The 18,321-nt window shown below is 46.2% G+C and overlaps 1 protein-coding gene across 1 annotated transcript; it reads right to left on the bottom strand.

The window, feature by feature from the left end:
- Nucleotides 1-3,858: 3,858 nt before the first annotated feature.
- LOC135910161 (tetraspanin-33-like) lies at nucleotides 3,859-17,662 on the bottom strand. The gene is made up of 4 exons (XM_065442208.1): nucleotides 17,491-17,662; nucleotides 15,060-15,418; nucleotides 10,545-10,808; nucleotides 3,859-4,196 (listed from the first exon to the last, which is right to left on the bottom strand). The coding sequence occupies exons 1-4, from the start codon at nucleotides 17,660-17,662 to the stop codon at nucleotides 4,134-4,136; spliced, it is 858 nt and encodes a 285-aa protein (XP_065298280.1). The 3' UTR covers nucleotides 3,859-4,133.
- Between the last annotated feature and the right edge of the window lie 659 nt (nucleotides 17,663-18,321).

Genomic DNA, 18,321 nt, shown 5'->3' with positions numbered 1-18,321 from the left:
GTGCGTGGTTACGCCGAGAGGCGCCAACGAGCCAGCTGTCGAAGAACATGACGAACGCGCGAGCATCGGCACGAGTCGTTGCTGATGACAACAATATTGGCGAGCACACAATGTGTGCTCGACAATAAAAGCTGCCATGAAAAGAAGACTTCTTTCTCAGCATTCCTGCGGTATCTGCAATGGCAGGATGTGCCATTGCAGTTACCGGAAAATGAAGCGGGTTAAAGTAAGGAATACTTCGCTGTCATCACGGTTGGCAAATGAAATGGTACTCAGCAGCGATAGCCTTATATCGCGATCGATCAATCAATCAATCAATCAATCAATCAATCAATCAATCAATCAATCAATCAATCAATCAATCAATCAATCAATCAATCAATCAATCAATCAATCAATCAATCAATCAATCAATCAACTTAATTCCGTGTCAAAAGAGGTTCCACTCAATGAATCTCAGCCAAGACTTTGGCGCATTGAGTGTGTGGTGTACTGATTGGCTTCATATATAAAAGACTTCCTCAATTTCGTCAACTATGCTGGGATGACGAAGCGAACAGGTGAGTTCAGACGGGGACAGTAGCAGGGAGCCTTCCGAATAATTATTGATTTACACGACATATTTATATGACACAGTTAAAGTCCCTGTGTGCATCAGAACCGAGCTTATTTATTAAGTGCACGCCATTCATTGAGCATAACAAAATCTTGCACTCTTGTAAATTTGGTGCAAGCTCTGTGCGCGTGAGAGATAAAAACACAGGCTCTCATTTACTACTCGGGACATCATAGCCCGCACGCTGTTTAGCCCTGCAGATCGTCTAGTACTTTCGGCAAACCAACAGAACGCCTTTTACAAACAACGTGCGTGCACCATCGATGTCCTTATAACACTTGCAAAAGTCGTGAAAAAGATTATTGGCGATATTGTGCTAAATGTGAGACAAATGATTAATCATCACATAGCACTTCACCGAAATCCTGGATCCATGCTTTCAACCGCATTCCCCCCATTTCAACACCGTTGTTCAGGAGCTCACTCGACACATGGCCTGCCTCTTCGAGAAGCGTAGTGGAACTGGCTGTGGTCCAACGCAGACCACCGTCACTTACAATATATATATATATATATATATATATATATATATATATATATATATATATATATATATATATATATATATATATATATATATATATATATATATATATATATATATATAAGTGCTCATGATAAGATCCACAAGGAAAGTTCACCTTTTACTGTGATAGCCTCCGAGAAAGTTAGCTGGCAAGGATAACTTACTGCCAGTGCACATGGAAAGGGGAGCTATACCGTAAAGCTATTCCGAACTTGTCCATTCCTATCCCGCGATCAGCCCTCCACGATACCCCCACTTCGCCTGTCTTTCACGTGACGTCACAAAAATTGCGAAAACGCCCCGTCTGGTATAATATATGCACACCGATTATGCATGATTAGAACAAACGAAACAAAAATAATTGTTTCTGATTCGACGAATTTTTCACTATTAGCCCGCTGCCATTGTTCAAGTGTTTTCGGGCTGCATACACTTTACCTGCCTGTCACGCCACGTCACAAAACCCCGAAAACTCACCCCGTCAAAGTTATGTGCACGTGTTAAAGACACATTAATATACCAAATAGAACTGATTTTAGTTCCTGAATAGCCGGCTACTGCCTCGTTCCGAAAGTTCTGAAAGTGACTGCCTGCTAATCGCTCTGGCACTTGCAACTCCGAGCTGCTGGGGGAGCAAGGATTTATTTGCGTATAATAAATTTTTTTTGCATGCAGTGTAACGTTATCTAGTCCTTTCTGCACATATCCGTCATTGCTGTGCCAACTATGCTTTGCTGGGGATCTGTTTTGGCGGCATTTTTGACCTTCCGTTGCATGCCGCCGCGATTTTCGACCGGCCACCGCAAGCTAAGTAAAGGGAAGCGGACCAATCGCAGACGCCCGCACCATCCTCCTCATCGTGTTGTCTACTATCACTGTGTTGACTTGGCCCCATCAAAAACCTCTTCACTTGAGCGTGCTCCTCACCTCGTGTCAGCCAAGTGAATAAGAAAAACTGCTGAACGTAGGCAATACTATTCTCTTTTCAAGCAAAAAAAGTGACCTTAAACGAGGAGCGCGTTTGATTGGGCTTTTCGAACAGCGCGGTGGGTTACCGCCCGATGCTTGCGTCGTCGATCACGCAAATTTGACGTCAGGAGATTGGAATAAAAACATATAGGAATAGTTTTACGTTATATGGCCCAAGATCACAGCTCTGACCATTTACGATTCCCGTCTCGGACTAGGTTATACAATTTCAAAAGAACAGCGCTAACAAGGACTTGAGCTTTTTCAATTGAGTAATATATTTATACTATTCTCTACCGCAGTATGTGCTAATGCGCTGCATTCAGGATGCATTTGACAAGCGAAGCATGTATATTTCGCCTTCGAAGCGCAATAGGCATGACAGCCAGTGACGTCCTTGCTCCGTTAAAGTTTTGCCTAGAGCGAACAAATTTCACCGCATGAAATGATTATGGTTCGACTAAAGCAAACGGGGTCCGAATAGGGTACGGTAACCGTTTCTGAGGGACGTAACGTGGGTTGCTTTGATGATGACGCTCTACATCTTAAGGGATTGAAAAAGTGCGTGATTGATTACGGTGACGACACTTAGTGTTCGGGAGACATTGTAGATCGGTTAAGATCCAAGTGACAGTGTTCCGCCGTTGTATGACGTCTTACATATTTAATTACCTACAAAACGCTGGACAACCACACTGTCAGGTTTGCCTACTTCAGCCTGTGCTTCCGCTATAGTTACGCTTGCTGGTCATCTGAGCCGCGAGGCAATAAGCCACTGCTTTTGTTTGCATCAGCGCATTCCATAAGAGACTGAAACGAGGCGTGGCGCCCCTTTCCTTCCTAAGTGCTATTAACAAATCTTTCGACAAATATTCAGACAGCTTCCACAGGCAGCCTAACCACCTTTTGTGTGCAGCTTACCGAGGCTATAGGCTTTAATGTTTGCGGCAGGCAGCCTGTTTAAAGAGACCCGATGGCACCAGCCACCATACAAACAAGACAAGCATAAAAACGAAAAGAAAATGTGGTTGTGGCTTCCTTACTTAGCAAAATTTGTAGCGCAACGTCATGAGGATTGGTGAACGTGCCGTTCTCAGGGGCTGTGTTCACGGCACCATGCAAGGTGTCTAGTCTCAGGTCAAAGGCTAACTCTGGCGCGCAGACGCAGAATAAGTGCATGAATGCGCAACTGAACCACACAGGCAGAGGACACAGAATAATCAAATGTCAGGATTTGAGCAGTCTGTAAAAGTGGTGCTCAATATCACAAATACAAAGCACGTCAAAGTGAAACCGTAGTTATGGTTGGGGATGTGACCTAGATCAGGCTTCAGGTACGTCAAGCTGTTTCCAGATGCTGCGGAAGGAGGCGGAAAGATAGCACGTGAGGTTTTGTTAGAATGGAGAAAGGAAATGACACGTACAATGCCGCTGTTAGCAAGCTAGCCTGCCCGTGGAAAAATCAGGGGTTGATAAGTGTTATGTGCAATAATTATGCATGTAGTAGGGCGAAGTGGCAAACGCACGCATACACACAAATGCGCACACGCACATACCCGCTCCCCCAGACACATACCCATAAACACACTGGCATATAACTTCTACTTAATGGATGACTTCGGTACTGCTCGTCCAATGAAGCAGGGAAACTTCGCTTATTGGCTGCAATTTGTGATGCAAATGTTAGCCTCTTCATATCACACACACAAAGACCCACACACACACGCACGGATGAAGGCACAATCAGCTGCTATATTTCCGCCAAGTTTTTCTTGTTGCTGGAGAGATAGCACCCGATGCTTTCACGTCGTTTACGTTAATCTCAGTCTGCTGTCGGCCCGGCGCGTGTCACTTTCGCATGGACCTCCACAGGTCCCAAATCATCACCAGGGAGCTGAGAGCTACGGGTCCGGCTGTTATCACCAGACACGGTGGCCGCCAGGGGTCCCAACGTCGGTAGAGGACGGCACTGGCGCTGGAGAACGTGGCGTATTCACGGCAGCGACTCCGGCACTCCGCGCCTTATCGTTCCTCAGGGAGCGTTCGTACGCGTGCAGCATAGACTGCTGGCCACGATACACAGTCCTGCAGTTTGAGGGCACAAAATGAACGCAATCGCCGAGCAAGACTTGCAAAGCTGGAGTCGGTTTAAACGTGGCACAAAGTTGGGATGTATAGGGCATCGCGTTGTAGAACGAAGGCTGGTGTGTTCGGCGCAATATCGACGCGTATAATCAGAGTATAAATTTTTTTGTAGCCGTCAGCCTTGTTCTGGCATTCAATTTATTTCTCATAAATGTGCAGTGATGAGGAAAACGAGGTAAACGTGGCAGATAAAGCAGTTGACCGGCTTGCCCCTCCCTGATCACTCAACAGAAACCAATAGAGCAGCGTAGTTAACACGCGTGCGCAAACCGGACCAAAGAAAACACAAAGAAAACTGAAATACGAAAACATAAAGAAGCACTTAGACATCGATGGCATTCATCTAACTGAAAGGTCCTTCCTCAATATAACACGCGATAAGATTGTACTTACTGCGTATACGCGGTAACATTAGTTCATGCGCTTACTTAACTAGCCGTGTTTAGTACGCCTCATTGGGATTTGCAAGTATTCACACTGACGTGTGAATGGAATTGATATATTTTTCGGTGTATTTGCTCGAACACAGTTACTACACACACACGCATGCTTATGTGACACAGCAGGAAAACTGAAAACCAGGGGCCGGATTCCAAAAGGTCTTCACTGCTCTTTTGTCATTGGCTGGCCGCCCTCGGAAGTAGTACTTTCACTATGACTTAGCCAGAGGGAGGCCCTGAAGGCGCAAGACAGGAAATGATACTTCGATGAAAGGGCAAACTAAGCTTCACTGACGACCCACGAGAATTGTTGAGAAGCTTAGCGTCTTCTGAGACGACGGGTGGTGTCCAATGGAGTGGAGGACGAGATTCGAGTCGAGGATCGTTTGAGAATACGGCGGTACGTCTCTAAATGTTTTCCTGCCATCTTGCGTCACGGGTAGTGACCTGTGTTAAGGGAACCGTGTCGTAAAACTAACCATTGGACAAACTTGTGCCACTGAGTGTGTGACACTAGATGTGTGCCGCTCTTTAAGGACAAAAAAGTACTTTAAGTTCTACACTGTGTTGAGCGGAACCGAAGTTTCGAATGTCGTATACATTCAGACAACGTTTTCTGAATGTATATTTAGACACGCGCCACAGGTGGACTTCGTTGCGGCGTCACTGGATGGCACAGTGTGTCCAGAGGGAAGCACGAGCGAGGAGCCCGGAAGCTGTGCATGCACGCCTGATACACGACACGTTTCGGAGGTGCCAATGCGGTGTCTTGCTGCACTGCTCCATTGTTAATCACATGTCGATGTCTCTGCCGGAATTATATGTAGACAAGGACCATAATCACGAGTCTAGCAAGAAAAAGAAAGCTCTGATGACGTATTGATCAAGCTGTTTCATGAAGCATATCATATTAAAACAAGAAATGGCTCCCAGTGTATGAAAAAGCCTCTGTTAAAGAAAGAAGTTGGCTCTCTAAACAGGTTGCGGTTGATTCTCACGTTTCCCATTGTTATCTGAGTTTCCTCCCGCTAGGACGAACGTTCACCTCTGTTTGCATACGAGGCTAACAACGGGAAAATAACGGTGGTACCTATATATGCGTACTTTCATCACATAGGCGTCAAAGAAGTTTAAGATTCTGTGAAGCAGCTGAAAGACAAAGAATGTTTATGCTCGTTACTGCTGCATTTACGTTAAGGTGGAGCTACGTTGCGGGTCTTCTCTATTCCAAGCAAATCTGCAAAGCGCTCGCTATTTTCAATCGCTTCACCGACCGAAGAGAATTAAGCAATGCAAATTTTTACAGATTTTTGGCGGCGTAACGTGCTTTTTATTTAGGCCCTTATTGCTGAAGCCCGCTTGCGAGAACAAAGAGAACAGTTATCGGCAAATTCCATGTAATACTTAACATAATTTTATGTATTTTTGCTTTAAAATCCCCCCCCACCCCCCACAGGACAACTAAGCAACGAGTAAACTTAATTATCTATCTCCGAACTTCTTCAACATCCACCAATTCTCATCGCGATTCTGGGAAAAATGTACCTCTCTTGGTAGTTTAAAAAATATGACATCATATCTTATGACATGTCTCGCAAAATAAATGGTAGCTGTGGTTGTTAGAAGCGGCTATTATAATAATGTCACAGCGTGACATTACAGTGTTTTTCTTTGACGCTTGCGAAAATAACTATTGTATAGGCCTGCAAGGCTGTGCGTATAAGCTATGTTATGCTTCTACGATACCTCAAAATTCTGGTTTAGGCCGGGGAAATAGTAGCGGTCTTGATACGCTCGAAAAAGATTACAGTTAGCGGAGCAAACCAATTAATTTTCCAAATAAGAATTGTTGGTTCAATAACATTTCATTTTTTCTTTCATATAGAAGTGTACTTTGCGCGACCATAAATAAAGGTGAACAAGTTTTAGTTTCACGTATGGTGGTGGGGTGGTGTCGGTGGATTGTAGCAACAGGGAGCTTTAGCCTGGCGATCAAAGCCGGCAACTGCTCCGCCAGAGCGTCGCCTACAACATCACTGCGGTATTTCACCACGTGTCCATCAGACCAGCCTCTAACAAATAGGGTATTCAAGATAGAATAATACTTTGTGCTGGACAAGACTCACGAAAAAGGGCGATAAGACAGAATTGCCTGTCGGATTCGTAAGCAGCGTAATTACTGAGACATTGTATAGGGGGTACACCAAACAAAATCAAACAGTAGACCCTATCAAGCCTATTTTACGCTTTTGTCTGTACTGCAGACAACCGTATCTTTATGTATACTGTTGCTAAAATAATCACTGACTATGAGGATTACCCTATAACTTCAACATTATTGATGCTGGGCCGCCAGGGCAAATAGAACATTTATGGCAAATGGCGAATTTATAATAAATCGGCTTTTAAAACGTTTCAATAACACTTATATGAAGCACGCTGGTGCGAAGAGTCCCGAGTCATTTTTCAACGCAAAACTGAAACCAAGGACATCAGGATCATGCATGACCACGCCTTAGAGTTATGCCACACGGTAATAGTCGCGCTACGAAACAAAAGCAAGAAACCCGAGCCGTGGCGTAGGCTCAATGCATAGAAAAAAAAATAACATAGGGCTTCGATGCGCGACAATGTGCAGATGCTATCAACCAGCTCCAAAGGCTGTTTCTTCTGAGTTTTCAGGGGACAAGCCCAAAACCAAGCGCAGACTTGCAGCTGAGGTCACAATCACCTCACGTAGCTAAACTTGACACTTCGGCCAGAGCGCCATGGCATATGTCACATGTCCAGTCACGTCTTCACGTGACGCAAATTTAAGGCCGCGCATTCCCGGCACGCTCAGTTTCCTTGTTATCCCCAAAAAGGAGTCAGAAGTCCTCCCGCCATCGTGTTGTAAATATAAAGTTTTGATGCGCTTTAAAAGCCGATTTCTTATGAGCTCACCATTAGCTAAAGACGTTCAGCTGGCATTACTGGTTTAACATATATTATTGCGTTGTTAATGAACAAATCTTAGCTAAATGAGCTGCTCAGTTACATATGGAGTTTATCCGTGCGCCGTTGTTACGAAATTTGCCCTGGAAGAAATAATATTTTTTTCTTGCAGAACCTCTGTTCTTAATAACTAGAGACAGTCGTCGCTGAAACACGCGGTATGAGCCACAACCCCTTAAGCAGTGAGTGGGATGCGAGGGCCACTGTTAGGCAGCAATAATATAGTTACAGGTTGTCCCAACGAACGTTAGGAAAGCTTGAAGTTAAAAAAAACAAACGAGAACTGATACAATATACGGCAATGAGACCTATACGGCGTTCGATCATCTGTGATCTTCCGCCACGAAGAGAAAATCTGCGTACTAATTACTCCGCTAAGTATAAAAACGATTATTTAAACAAATGAAACAGACAACCACTTGACTAACGTTAGCTGGGAGCACACAGTATGCATTTAGCCCAGTCATCCAATAGCAAGTCGTCTCTGGAACAACGACGGAAACAAATTAAGCATACGCACGTGTAATACTTATCGTATATCCTAGTCAGCGACTTGATCTGTGACCGCACCGAACTAGCCAGCACGGAGAGCAGCATGAAGTACAGGGCGAGCACCAACATCACCACGACGAGCTCGAAGTTGTGTGCACGCAGAGTTTGAAATATGGCGTCGCCGCATCCCCTCAGGTGGACTACCTGTCCGTTGTTGAAGGACAAAGATTCATTTTTTCCCTTTTAATTTCGTGACGGTACCCCAGTGTCGGTACGTCGGTGTGATGTCACGCATTTGAGAGTATGTTTTTTTCGCATTAGGGCCCAATTGGGGCTTAATAAAAGTTATCTAAATTTGACAAGTTCAGTCTTAGCCTTCTATAGAACACCCCAGAGTTCATCATTACCGAATAAAAATTAGCTAGGCCTCAGCAGACGTCAAAGACCATGACGTCCCGGCTAACAGATGCGGTAACTTGAAGGTGGCAATACCAGCCGTCTTTTGTTTTTACGTCTTTCCTAGCTTACCAAGATACCTCTCAAGGTAAGATAGAGTGGCTTTCTTTTTTTTTGATATTGCAGAAAGATAATTTACTAAAACATTTTGCGTTATTTTTTTTTCATCAGTGTCCATCAGTTTCCAAATTTCCTTTTTGCATATAATGTGAAAAGATATTTCTTGCTCTCTCTAAACCAACTGTTAAACGTGCATGCATTTTGAGGGGTTTAGTTCACTACATAATTGGTTGTTTTATTCGATTCGTCGCATTACATTTAATATGAGGCGGAGAGAAGAGGCGTTAAATGAGCACTCGATGAGTCCTTCGCTTGTCAAACCTAAATTTCGCTGCAGTTAACTGATAATACGTGAAGAAAAAAACTTTATATACGAGCACATTCTAAAGGAACCAACGACACAATGCCACAGTAAAACATGCTTAGGGAATGTTTCTTGCCTCGAAACTGGCCCCAATAATGCGAAAATACACTGTCATTTGTGACGGCACACTGACTTGGTTGCTCCGAGGAATTGAATTCAGGCTAGCCATATATAGAATAAACATTTCAAAGCGAGGCTTGTACTTTAATTGTCTGTTTCTATTACTGTGTGGTACGTTCGCCTGCTTACGCTTACTTACTAGGTCTAGTATTATTCAAATCGGGCTTCAGGAACTGCGTTTGAGTTGTGTTTTCATTTTCTCCATTGGCAGTGTTAAGAAGCCATTTTGCCCACATGAATTTGAGGGAATACTCCACCAGTCTATCCGTCAATTACCTCAGTACTGCGGAGCCAATTTGAGTACCTTGCCTTGAATCATTTTCAAAACTAACTCAAAAGTGGTACAAAGTCAGATGCATGTATAACGTATTAAAATGTCAAACACAATACAAGCGACAGCTTTTGTGTAAATTGGCAGCAATATTGTGTGGACCCCTTTTCCAGCACAGACAACTAAAAGCAGGCATGAAGTGCTTTTTCTATGGCGAGTTGACCAGAATATCAAAGCTGCTGCATCGTAATGCGAAAAAGCCACGAGATGTTTCATCTTCTTAAATGTGTTTAGGCCAAGAAAAATGGTTTTAGCGAGAAAGAAAATCCTCAGGAAACTGTTGCTTTCTCCCCGTACATGGAGCTGCTGCATTCAGGATCTGACCTAGGTATAGAAAAAGAAAGGGGAGCGGGAGGAGGGAGGCTATAGCTTGTAGCCTGCCAGTTGGTATATAGAACCTGCTTGAAAGGTTATTACGTCAATGGGCCGGGCTTTAATTTTGAGGAGGCTGTAGACTGATATATTGCTGCTTAGTGCATCTTTAAATCAGGTGACGCAGCAACCATCCCTGCAAAAGCTACCGCAGGTGGTGGCTACGGTGGCGGTAACGTCAGACTTGTCCCTGTGCGCCACGTGTCACCGCGCTAGCGGAACATTTTCCGTGGCAAATGAAGGGAAATCTATGGAGCCGAAGAGCACCTCGCCGACAGCGCTCCTGAAAATAGTCCCACAATTTCACTCGCTTTCTTTTTTTAGGCATCGGAACAGAAAACGAACTTACTACATGCTGTACTACAGAAATGTGATAGAAAATAACTACTCAGTGTCACATGGCAAATAATTTTTGCACTTTCCTTTCGCATGTGCGAAACTTTCGCAAGTAGCAGGCTACGCTAAGTATCTGCTTCGAGAAACTGAAACTGCTGCCAAACTCTACCGGACTACTTGGCGCAGTAACGGAAGCGCAGAAGCTGCGCCATTATAACTTTTGCCTCCATTAACGCTGGGAGTTGTCAGCGAATGTATATACAACCGGTCGAAGGCTACAGAACTGTCCTCTGACCGTCGCAACGCCCGACAGTTCTTCGCACCTTCCAAGCATCGCGCTCGGCCATGCGAAGCACTCCGCGTCCGCACAGGGTGCTGGGGACGGTAGGATGTGCGCTGTGTTTGGGAGCGTCCTGTACTATTAGTCCATAGTCCGGCGTACGTCGGCAGCAGGACGGCGGAACGCTGCACCGTTCCGCACTGGGGTTGGTCTTGTTGCAGGCGAAGTACGCGTTCGCCTGCCAGTCCCGGTAGCCGGCCTGGGACATGCCGCAACAGTCCAGGGACGTCTGCAGGTAGTCGATGGTCTGCGCCGAGGGATCCAGACCAAGCGCGGATACTTAAAACCCACTCGTTAAACCCTGCTGTGCCTAAGCACTGTTACAAGTCATGAAAAATCGGAGCAACTTGTTCACTTTCATTTATCTATGTGGTGAGAATACACCTGTGCAAAGAATAAAGAAAAAGTAAAAAAACAGAGGCAATGAAAGGTTGTTGAGTAAACACTTAACTGGTATTTTCATTAGTATTTGCTTTGCTGAACTATCTGCAACTTAAAGCTCGCTCCAGCGTACCAAACGACAAATTTTTTACGGAAGTTGACTCCAAGTGTCTTGACGGTATCAACAATCTCTACGCTGGAATTAACCAAAACCAGACTGTTCGTTAGTGAGGAGTTTACCTGACTAGATAAAAATGTAACTGCTTTTCCTTCGTTTACATTTATTTATAACGATTTCAATTTAGACCACAAACTGAGACTCTGGAGGACACTGCTTATGCCATTAGTTACACTCTACGAATGAGGGGAAAGGAATAACGCTGTCATTGCGTTAACCGAATTCATAGAGTGTAACTAATGGCATAAATATTGTCCTTCAGAGACATTACAGTCTGAGTCTGAGGTAAACGTCGGACTAACGGATCGTCTGGTTTTGACTATTACCGCCATAGCCACCATTGAGATGGTTGACACCGTGAAAAACTCCTGGCGCTTACTTCCGCAAAAAAATTGTCCTGGGATACACATGTCAGCCTCCTCATTTCTCCCACTTCTGAAGCAGCAAATATATTAGCAAATTACATTTCTTGCTCCCCTCTAACATCAAGCTCCAATTCTATGATGCACTACCATTGTTTCAAGTAAGCTCCTATTCTCTTGTTTGGGGCACCACCACAATAACAGGCACAGTAAAACCCCGCTAACTCGAAGTTGTAAAAACCGGAGGGCATCTCGAGATGGGCGGAGTTTTGCGATAAGCGAACTTGGGTAAACATAAGCCCCTGGTCGCGCATACACCACATAGAGCATTTCAAGGTAAACGCTATTGGCTGCCAAATATCTCGTCAGCTGCTGAATATGCCAGAGGCGGTACTTTCGGTAGATCCCTTTTGCGAGATATTTGTGTCGCTCGGCACCCAACACGTCGGCCGTCTACGGGAAACAGCCGATCCCTGCACAAAACCGAGTAAATGCTGCTGTACGTAGGTGGAGAAGCGTCTAAAGCTCAGGCGAACGATCGCCAAAGCCCTCGTAGTCAAAAAGAATGCAATCGGCTGGGAATACCGCTCCAGGGTCGCGATTTTGGAGCCATGCCTTTCGCTCGATTATATGCCACTCTTCCATCCGCCGTTTTCGACTGGCCTATCAAACTGATAACGCGGGCGGTGCGTCGCTACGAGCCCTGACGAAGTGCGATAAGAAACAGCATCGGAAAAAGGCATCACTACAAAATCGCACCCCTGAACTCGTTACTTCAAAAAGTGCAAAAACGCACCAAACATTCGGCGCAGATGGTGCCGCATCGCGTAGTGAACAGCACGGCGAGTCAGCAGGCCGATGACGCTCGGCGCACACGTGAGCACGCATGTTGCCAAGGTCACGTGTACCCTAATTTTATTTCTTATTCATTAGCATTACCTTCAGCGCCAAGAAGGCATTGGTGCAGGGAGGCCTACACTGCTTGAAAAAAAAAATGAAAGAACACCAGAAACAAACATTGCAATATATACGAAATAGAAAATACTAAAGAGAATGAAAATTTCTGCATCATGTAAAAAAGATGTGACGGAAGCTAAAGAAATACATGTTTGAAAGCATATTTTCAACAATGGTTGGAAAATTGGGGGCATCAATAATTTCCCACGCTAAAGCATTCCATTCATCAATCGTGCAAGGAGAAAAAAAAACATTTAACCTGCACGCACGTATCTTTTTTTTTACTGTGGTCCCTCCTGCTGGAAATGTAATGTGGTATTTTCAAATATTTCTTTTTATCAGTGCCTGTTTGGTGCGGATAGATCTCAAGCAAAATTTTTTGGCGAATCACCTTGCGACGCGATGCCAATGGTTCTTTCTAGTTTGTAAAGGCTCCGGTATACGGATCCCATGCTATTGACTCAATATTAGTAAAAGAACGCAGCGGATTCACCGAGTTGCAACGTTGAATCTGAATTGCGCTACGTAGCGCAAGTCGACACCATTCTACTCGCAAAACGCGGATAGAACGAATTCTCGTGCGGGGCGCCACACGAGAATCCTCCGCGCCGCCGCCGCATGCGCCACAAGGATCCAAGCGGCGCTTGCTCCGCTGTGATGGTTCGTTACGATGAGTTCAGTTCGAAACAGTGCCACATTTTTTGAAGGCGTTACCAATCTTGGGTACATCGTGCGCTTTCCGGGGGCTATGTATTGACTTATGTTTGTACCTAACCAATTTCCCGCCTACCTGCGTACTGGTTAGATCGTGGTCGAATGGGTAGCGCATTGGGCTGCTGTGTTGAGATAGCAGTGTTGGAAACCCAGCATCGGACTAACTTGGGTCACTGAGTATGTGGCAACGCGTCTATACTTTCCGCTCTTCAACGAACTTCTTGCACGCCGACATGGGACCTGGTAGATGCGGGACTGAGTGGGTACCACTGTTCGAAGGAACTCTTTGCCGCCGATTTTAAGTACTGGGCATGTGTCCACTCGGTCTGTGCTGATCTTCAATGAGCCTCCTTGAGACCAGCTTGGGTCAATGTGCCAGTAGGTGTGCGCTGCTTTTGAATAAACCTCTTTGACACCAACTTGGGTAACTAGGTATATGCCATTTCGAATGTGGCGCTCTAAATCACGAAAAAGATTCCTTAAATTTATCCGATGCTGAGCGGAAATAAGCCGACGTCACAAGGTTTCCACAAGCGGAGCAACCTCACGCATTTGCAGGCTGCCCCGGAAGTTCACTGGGTATATGTGCCGCTTCTCAATGAACGCCTTTCACGGCAACGCTTTACTGAGTTGCGTCATGAACGAACTAGGTATGTGCCACTCTTAAAAGAACGTCTCGCCAACTTGGGTTAGTGCGTATGTGCAAAGAGTGTGCGGCAAGCGAGGGAACACTTCTCAGCGTTCGGAGGCACCAGCGCGCCACGCTTCTAGTCTCGGAGGCTACGCGCTGATTTCACGGCAGTGCCAGTAGATGGCGCAACAGTCTCCAGAAAGAAGGGCAATGGTGCAGTTCGGTTGCTACATGACGCGTTTCTCAGGCGTCATGCATTTCGGAGGCCACGCTCAGGCTTTGGGATGGTGGCGCTAGATGGCGCCGAGTGTTCAATGGCGCCGACAGCCATCGTGAGATGGGTTCTGCCTTCAATATGTTTGCTTGGAGTTAGCGAGGTATCAGCAGTGACACGAGCTCAGCCTCGTTGCCTGTAGCTGTCAGCTGTTTTTGCCACGAACATTGAGGCGATGTATGATGTTTTTCGAGGGAATAGTGTTGACGAGAGGAGTATACACAGAAAAGCACGACACATACCTAACTGCATTTAGGCCTACATATCCCTTGTGTCTTCGCGCCACGTCTAGCCTTGGGGATTGGCCAAGAGGCTCGCGTACAGTTGCGCATACCGAATGGCATACACCGAGGGACCCAACTGTTCAACTACGCCATACAGCTGCCAACAGTAAGCTGCCCATTCAGGAAGATTCCCGGTAGCCCAATTCGTCTACTCAGAAAGAAAGTACCCAGCACATACTATTGTCAATAGCCTGACTGTCTTCCACAAGGATATCCGGCAAGAAAACGACAACGCATGTCAAACTCAATTGAAGAGGCAAAAGCTTGGCCTTCAAAAAAGATCGGCAGATTCCATGCGTATGTTGGAACCGTTCACACGCGAAGCCTTGTTAGATGTTTACTGAAACGACTTCACTTCTTCTGACTTCTCTGTAGCGGACTTCATTTTTTTTTGTTGCTCACTTCTTCACATCTTGCCAGCTTGTTTCGGCAGTATTTTCCGGCACATAACTAGTGTCAAATACATTTTCCGAAAAACTGGCCAAGAAAAACTACTTTCCAATGTGACGTGCCCACTTACACATATTCAGTGACCCAAGCTCAGGCATATCCCCTGTGACATCTGCGCAGTTGCTCAAGTAGCTGTGTAATCGGCGAGACACTATATACCAGCATGCACAAAGTGTTCGTGTGTGTGCGGGGGGGGGGGGGGGGGAGCGGCAAAGAAAGCTTCGCTTTAAAATAGAGTACAAAGACGACTCTTGCAAGCCCGCTCACGTTCTTGTAGTCGGCCTTGTCTCTGTAGTGGACCACGAAGTCCTCGGTCACGTAGTCGGTGACGAAGCTTTGCGCAAGCCATGGTATACCCGCGGCCAACATGGACGCACCCAAGCCTAGCGCCACCAGGAACAGCATCGCGTAACCGTAGACCTTCAGCAGGAACAGGTTCTCCCTCACGACGCCCAGAAGACCCACAGAGGCAGCAAGGAAAAGTAAGCCCGACGATACCATGAGCACGGTCTCCAGGTGAAACAGCAGCCCTGCCAACCACGTGCTGGGCTCCGTAGACGAAGGCGTGTCCGAATCGTTGGGGTCGAACGTGGCGTACAGGCTGCTCAGGAACACGACCGAGGAGCCTGCGTGCATCGCGCATTTGTTAAGCATGGAATGCTTTTTGCTCCCATTGTCGACGAACTTCAAGAGACCTTGAGTCAAAATCCAGAGCCGTTATGCAGGCACTGAAGACGAGAATGGGGCGAGTACGAAACGAGATCATTCAGAGCCTTAGGGTCGGAGGAGAACAAAATGGCTACAACAACAAAGTTATAATTTGATTGTAACACTGATTGGTAAGTTTTATGCCTTATGTTTAACCCAAGTGTTGTAGCATATGGAACGTGCCTGCATTTTCGATATCTAGGCTAAAGGAAACGCGATTGAGGCTGTGGGAATATTTTTCAGGAGCGCTGTCACGCATGCGCTTTGCCTTCATAGCTTTCACTTCTTAGACACAAAAATAATACATTTTCCGTAAATCGTATAGCTGGTTACTACCTTCCTGCAGGAAAAAGTTTGTACATAGGAGCGTAGAACATGAATTAATAATAAGATTTCTGACTGAAATAATTTATTTCGGTATAAATGTTCTGGACATGAAGCAAACTGGTCTCGAAGTTTATTTCGTAAACAGTTTTGCACTTGAAACTACGCTATCATGTATTTCGGCTAATTGCCATTAAAATGTGAAATGTGAAACCTTTTTCCTTGCGATGCTTTATGTTTCATATTTTAGTGCACGCATTTCTACACTTTACAAGTGTTGATTTCTTGCCTTTTTGATAGCATCAAAATTTTCACGTTGCACTAGATGTTTAGCAAGCGTAGGTGTAAAGGATGTTGCCAAACGGCGTGGACGCTGAGAGGTCACTTCCCTTCCTAGAATTGGGGGAGGTCGCCGTTTTCGGGCTTAGCCGAGAGTAAAGCCAGCCGGGCGCTTTGGTAACGAGTCGGGAGACGCTCTTTGACGGCAGATAGCCCGCGCCGACGCGTCGGGACATTTTAACCTGTCACGCGTGCAGGCAAAGCGTCGTTAGGGCGTCTATGGTCATGCCGGGGGGGTACAAAGCGGCAGCTTAAAACCCGAGGGATCGGTGACCCGACGCGCAGTCGCTTGAAAGGTAGGCTGGCGCCACTGAGACAAATCCATCGGTGCACTTAGCTTTACGGGCCCGCCGGACGAGACGAACAATGCATAAGACGGCATTGTTAATCGGCGGGCGCACGTCGGCAGGGGTGTCCTTTGCGGCACGCAGTGCGCGATGGGATTAGTTAAGGCGCGAGGACGGGGCGACGCAGATGGCCGTTTCCCCGTAAGTGTTTTTCAAGGTGTCGGGAGACTTTTTCATATATGTCGCGGAGGCGAAACGGTTGGGATGTTATTTGTTTATTTGTTGTTTGGTGGTTACTGTCTCTCCCTCTATCTCTCTGAATGTTCCGAGGAACGCAGGGAGAGGGTGAGAGAGAGAGTGCCCAATGAGTGACAGCCCAGTTGACCCAATCAGGTCACTGGGGTGTCGTGATTTGCCATGAGGGGATTCGGGAGGGGCAACCGAAGGTTTAAAACCGGGCTCCCGACCTCTCACGAGGGTTCCGGGCGCAAGAAAGGTGCTCTGCACTTTCGGCTCTGCCGAGTTAAGGCGCCGGTCCCAGTGTAACCCAAGGGTCTTGACGTACGAACGGTGCTATGTACTATCGGCTATGTCGAGTTGATACGTCGGACCCACTGTAAATAGCTGTCAATGTATATAATGTGTACATAAAGTCAATTCTCCAAGTTCAACGTCTATGGCGTCCCATCTCTGATGGAAGAGGAGAAACGGCGACAGCTGAAGCAAAGTTTTCTCTACCAAGTAAGCTGGTTACGCCAGCTTGGAGGCACTCTGTGCCACGAAAGTAACAAGAGAAGGTAAAGAAAATTCACTGTAGGGCACCACTTTCGCGCTGGCAATGACTTTCCGAAAGGTTACAGAGATCCCGTTAAGCTGTTGACTGACAAGATTTTTCTCTCTGCTTCTTGCGTTTGTGAAATACAGAAAAAAAAGTCAAATTGAACTGAATGAAAAAAGAAATCAGTTCAGTAAAAGAATGTTCTTTACCAATACGCAAGGCGTTCGCACAACCCCTGCTAAATAGTTTGCGACACACTAACCAATCATGAGGAAGAAGTTGGAGGCGCAGAGGGGCACCACGTAGATGGCGCTGACGTCGTACACGGTAGTCGAGGAAATCTCCGACGACCCTCTGCGCTTAGGCGACGGCCGTGAAGCCGGTGAGGGCGGTGTCGACGTCATGAGAGGGGAAAGGTTTGGCGTCTTCGGCATCGGAGGGCGCTGGACCACATGCGCCCCAGGAGTGGCGTATCGAGGCGGGTGCGCTCCCGAGTACGCAAAGAACGCCAGCCAGGTGGTATCCACAGCGGCTGCGAATGGTTTGCAGTCCAGCTTTGTCGAAGCTTATATCACATTTGACTCTCAGGTTCTTTGTATAGACAACATGTGACTGGGCTGTCGCCTCGGGGACCCCGTCGTAGAAAAGAGAAGGCCCCGTTGTTAGGATTTGGTTTTCGGGGAGCAGGCCTAATGGTGGGAGTCAATGACACCTCCGAGGATAGCAAAGAATAAACGGCGATTGTCACGACACACACGCGTACATCCAAAGACAAAACGCAGACAGTTACAAGAACACAAAACATTGCGCATGTGAAAGCAATGCAACGCGTCCCTACACCATGCTTGTACGGGCACAATACACTCACGCTTTTCGAATGTATTTCAAGGTGTCCTAATTTTCTGCTTTGGGATCAAATCAGGATCAGTGTACATTGCTCTTCGTTATTTTTTGGCTAGCACTTCTAAGCAGCGGCTTGTAATGTTTCGAATTAAGTAAAGTAAGCAAATTAAGTAAGTAAGCAAATCAGGATCAGTGTACATTGCTCTTCGTTATTTTTTGGCTAGCACTTCTAAGCAGCGGCTTGTCATGT

The sequence above is a fragment of the Dermacentor albipictus genome, chromosome 7 (genome assembly GCF_038994185.2).
Source record: "Dermacentor albipictus isolate Rhodes 1998 colony chromosome 7, USDA_Dalb.pri_finalv2, whole genome shotgun sequence".
NCBI classification, from domain to species: domain Eukaryota; kingdom Metazoa; phylum Arthropoda; class Arachnida; order Ixodida; family Ixodidae; genus Dermacentor; species Dermacentor albipictus.
Note: the sequence above shows the minus strand (reverse complement) of the source record. Positions and strands in the feature narration are given on the sequence as shown.

Excerpts from the sequence above, each read along its gene's own strand:
- LOC135910161 (XM_065442208.1), bottom strand. The coding sequence starts at position 17,662 with ATGCCGAAGACGCCAAACCTTTCCCCTCTCATGACGTCGACACCGCCC. Across the intron at positions 15,419-17,490 it reads CAACTTCTTCCTCATGATTG|GCTCCTCGGTCGTGTTCCTG; the intron begins GTTAGTGTGTCG and ends CGATGCACGCAG. Across the intron at positions 4,197-10,544 it reads CCGAGCGCGATGCTTGGAAG|GACTGTGTATCGTGGCCAGC; the intron begins GTGCGAAGAACT and ends CTCAAACTGCAG.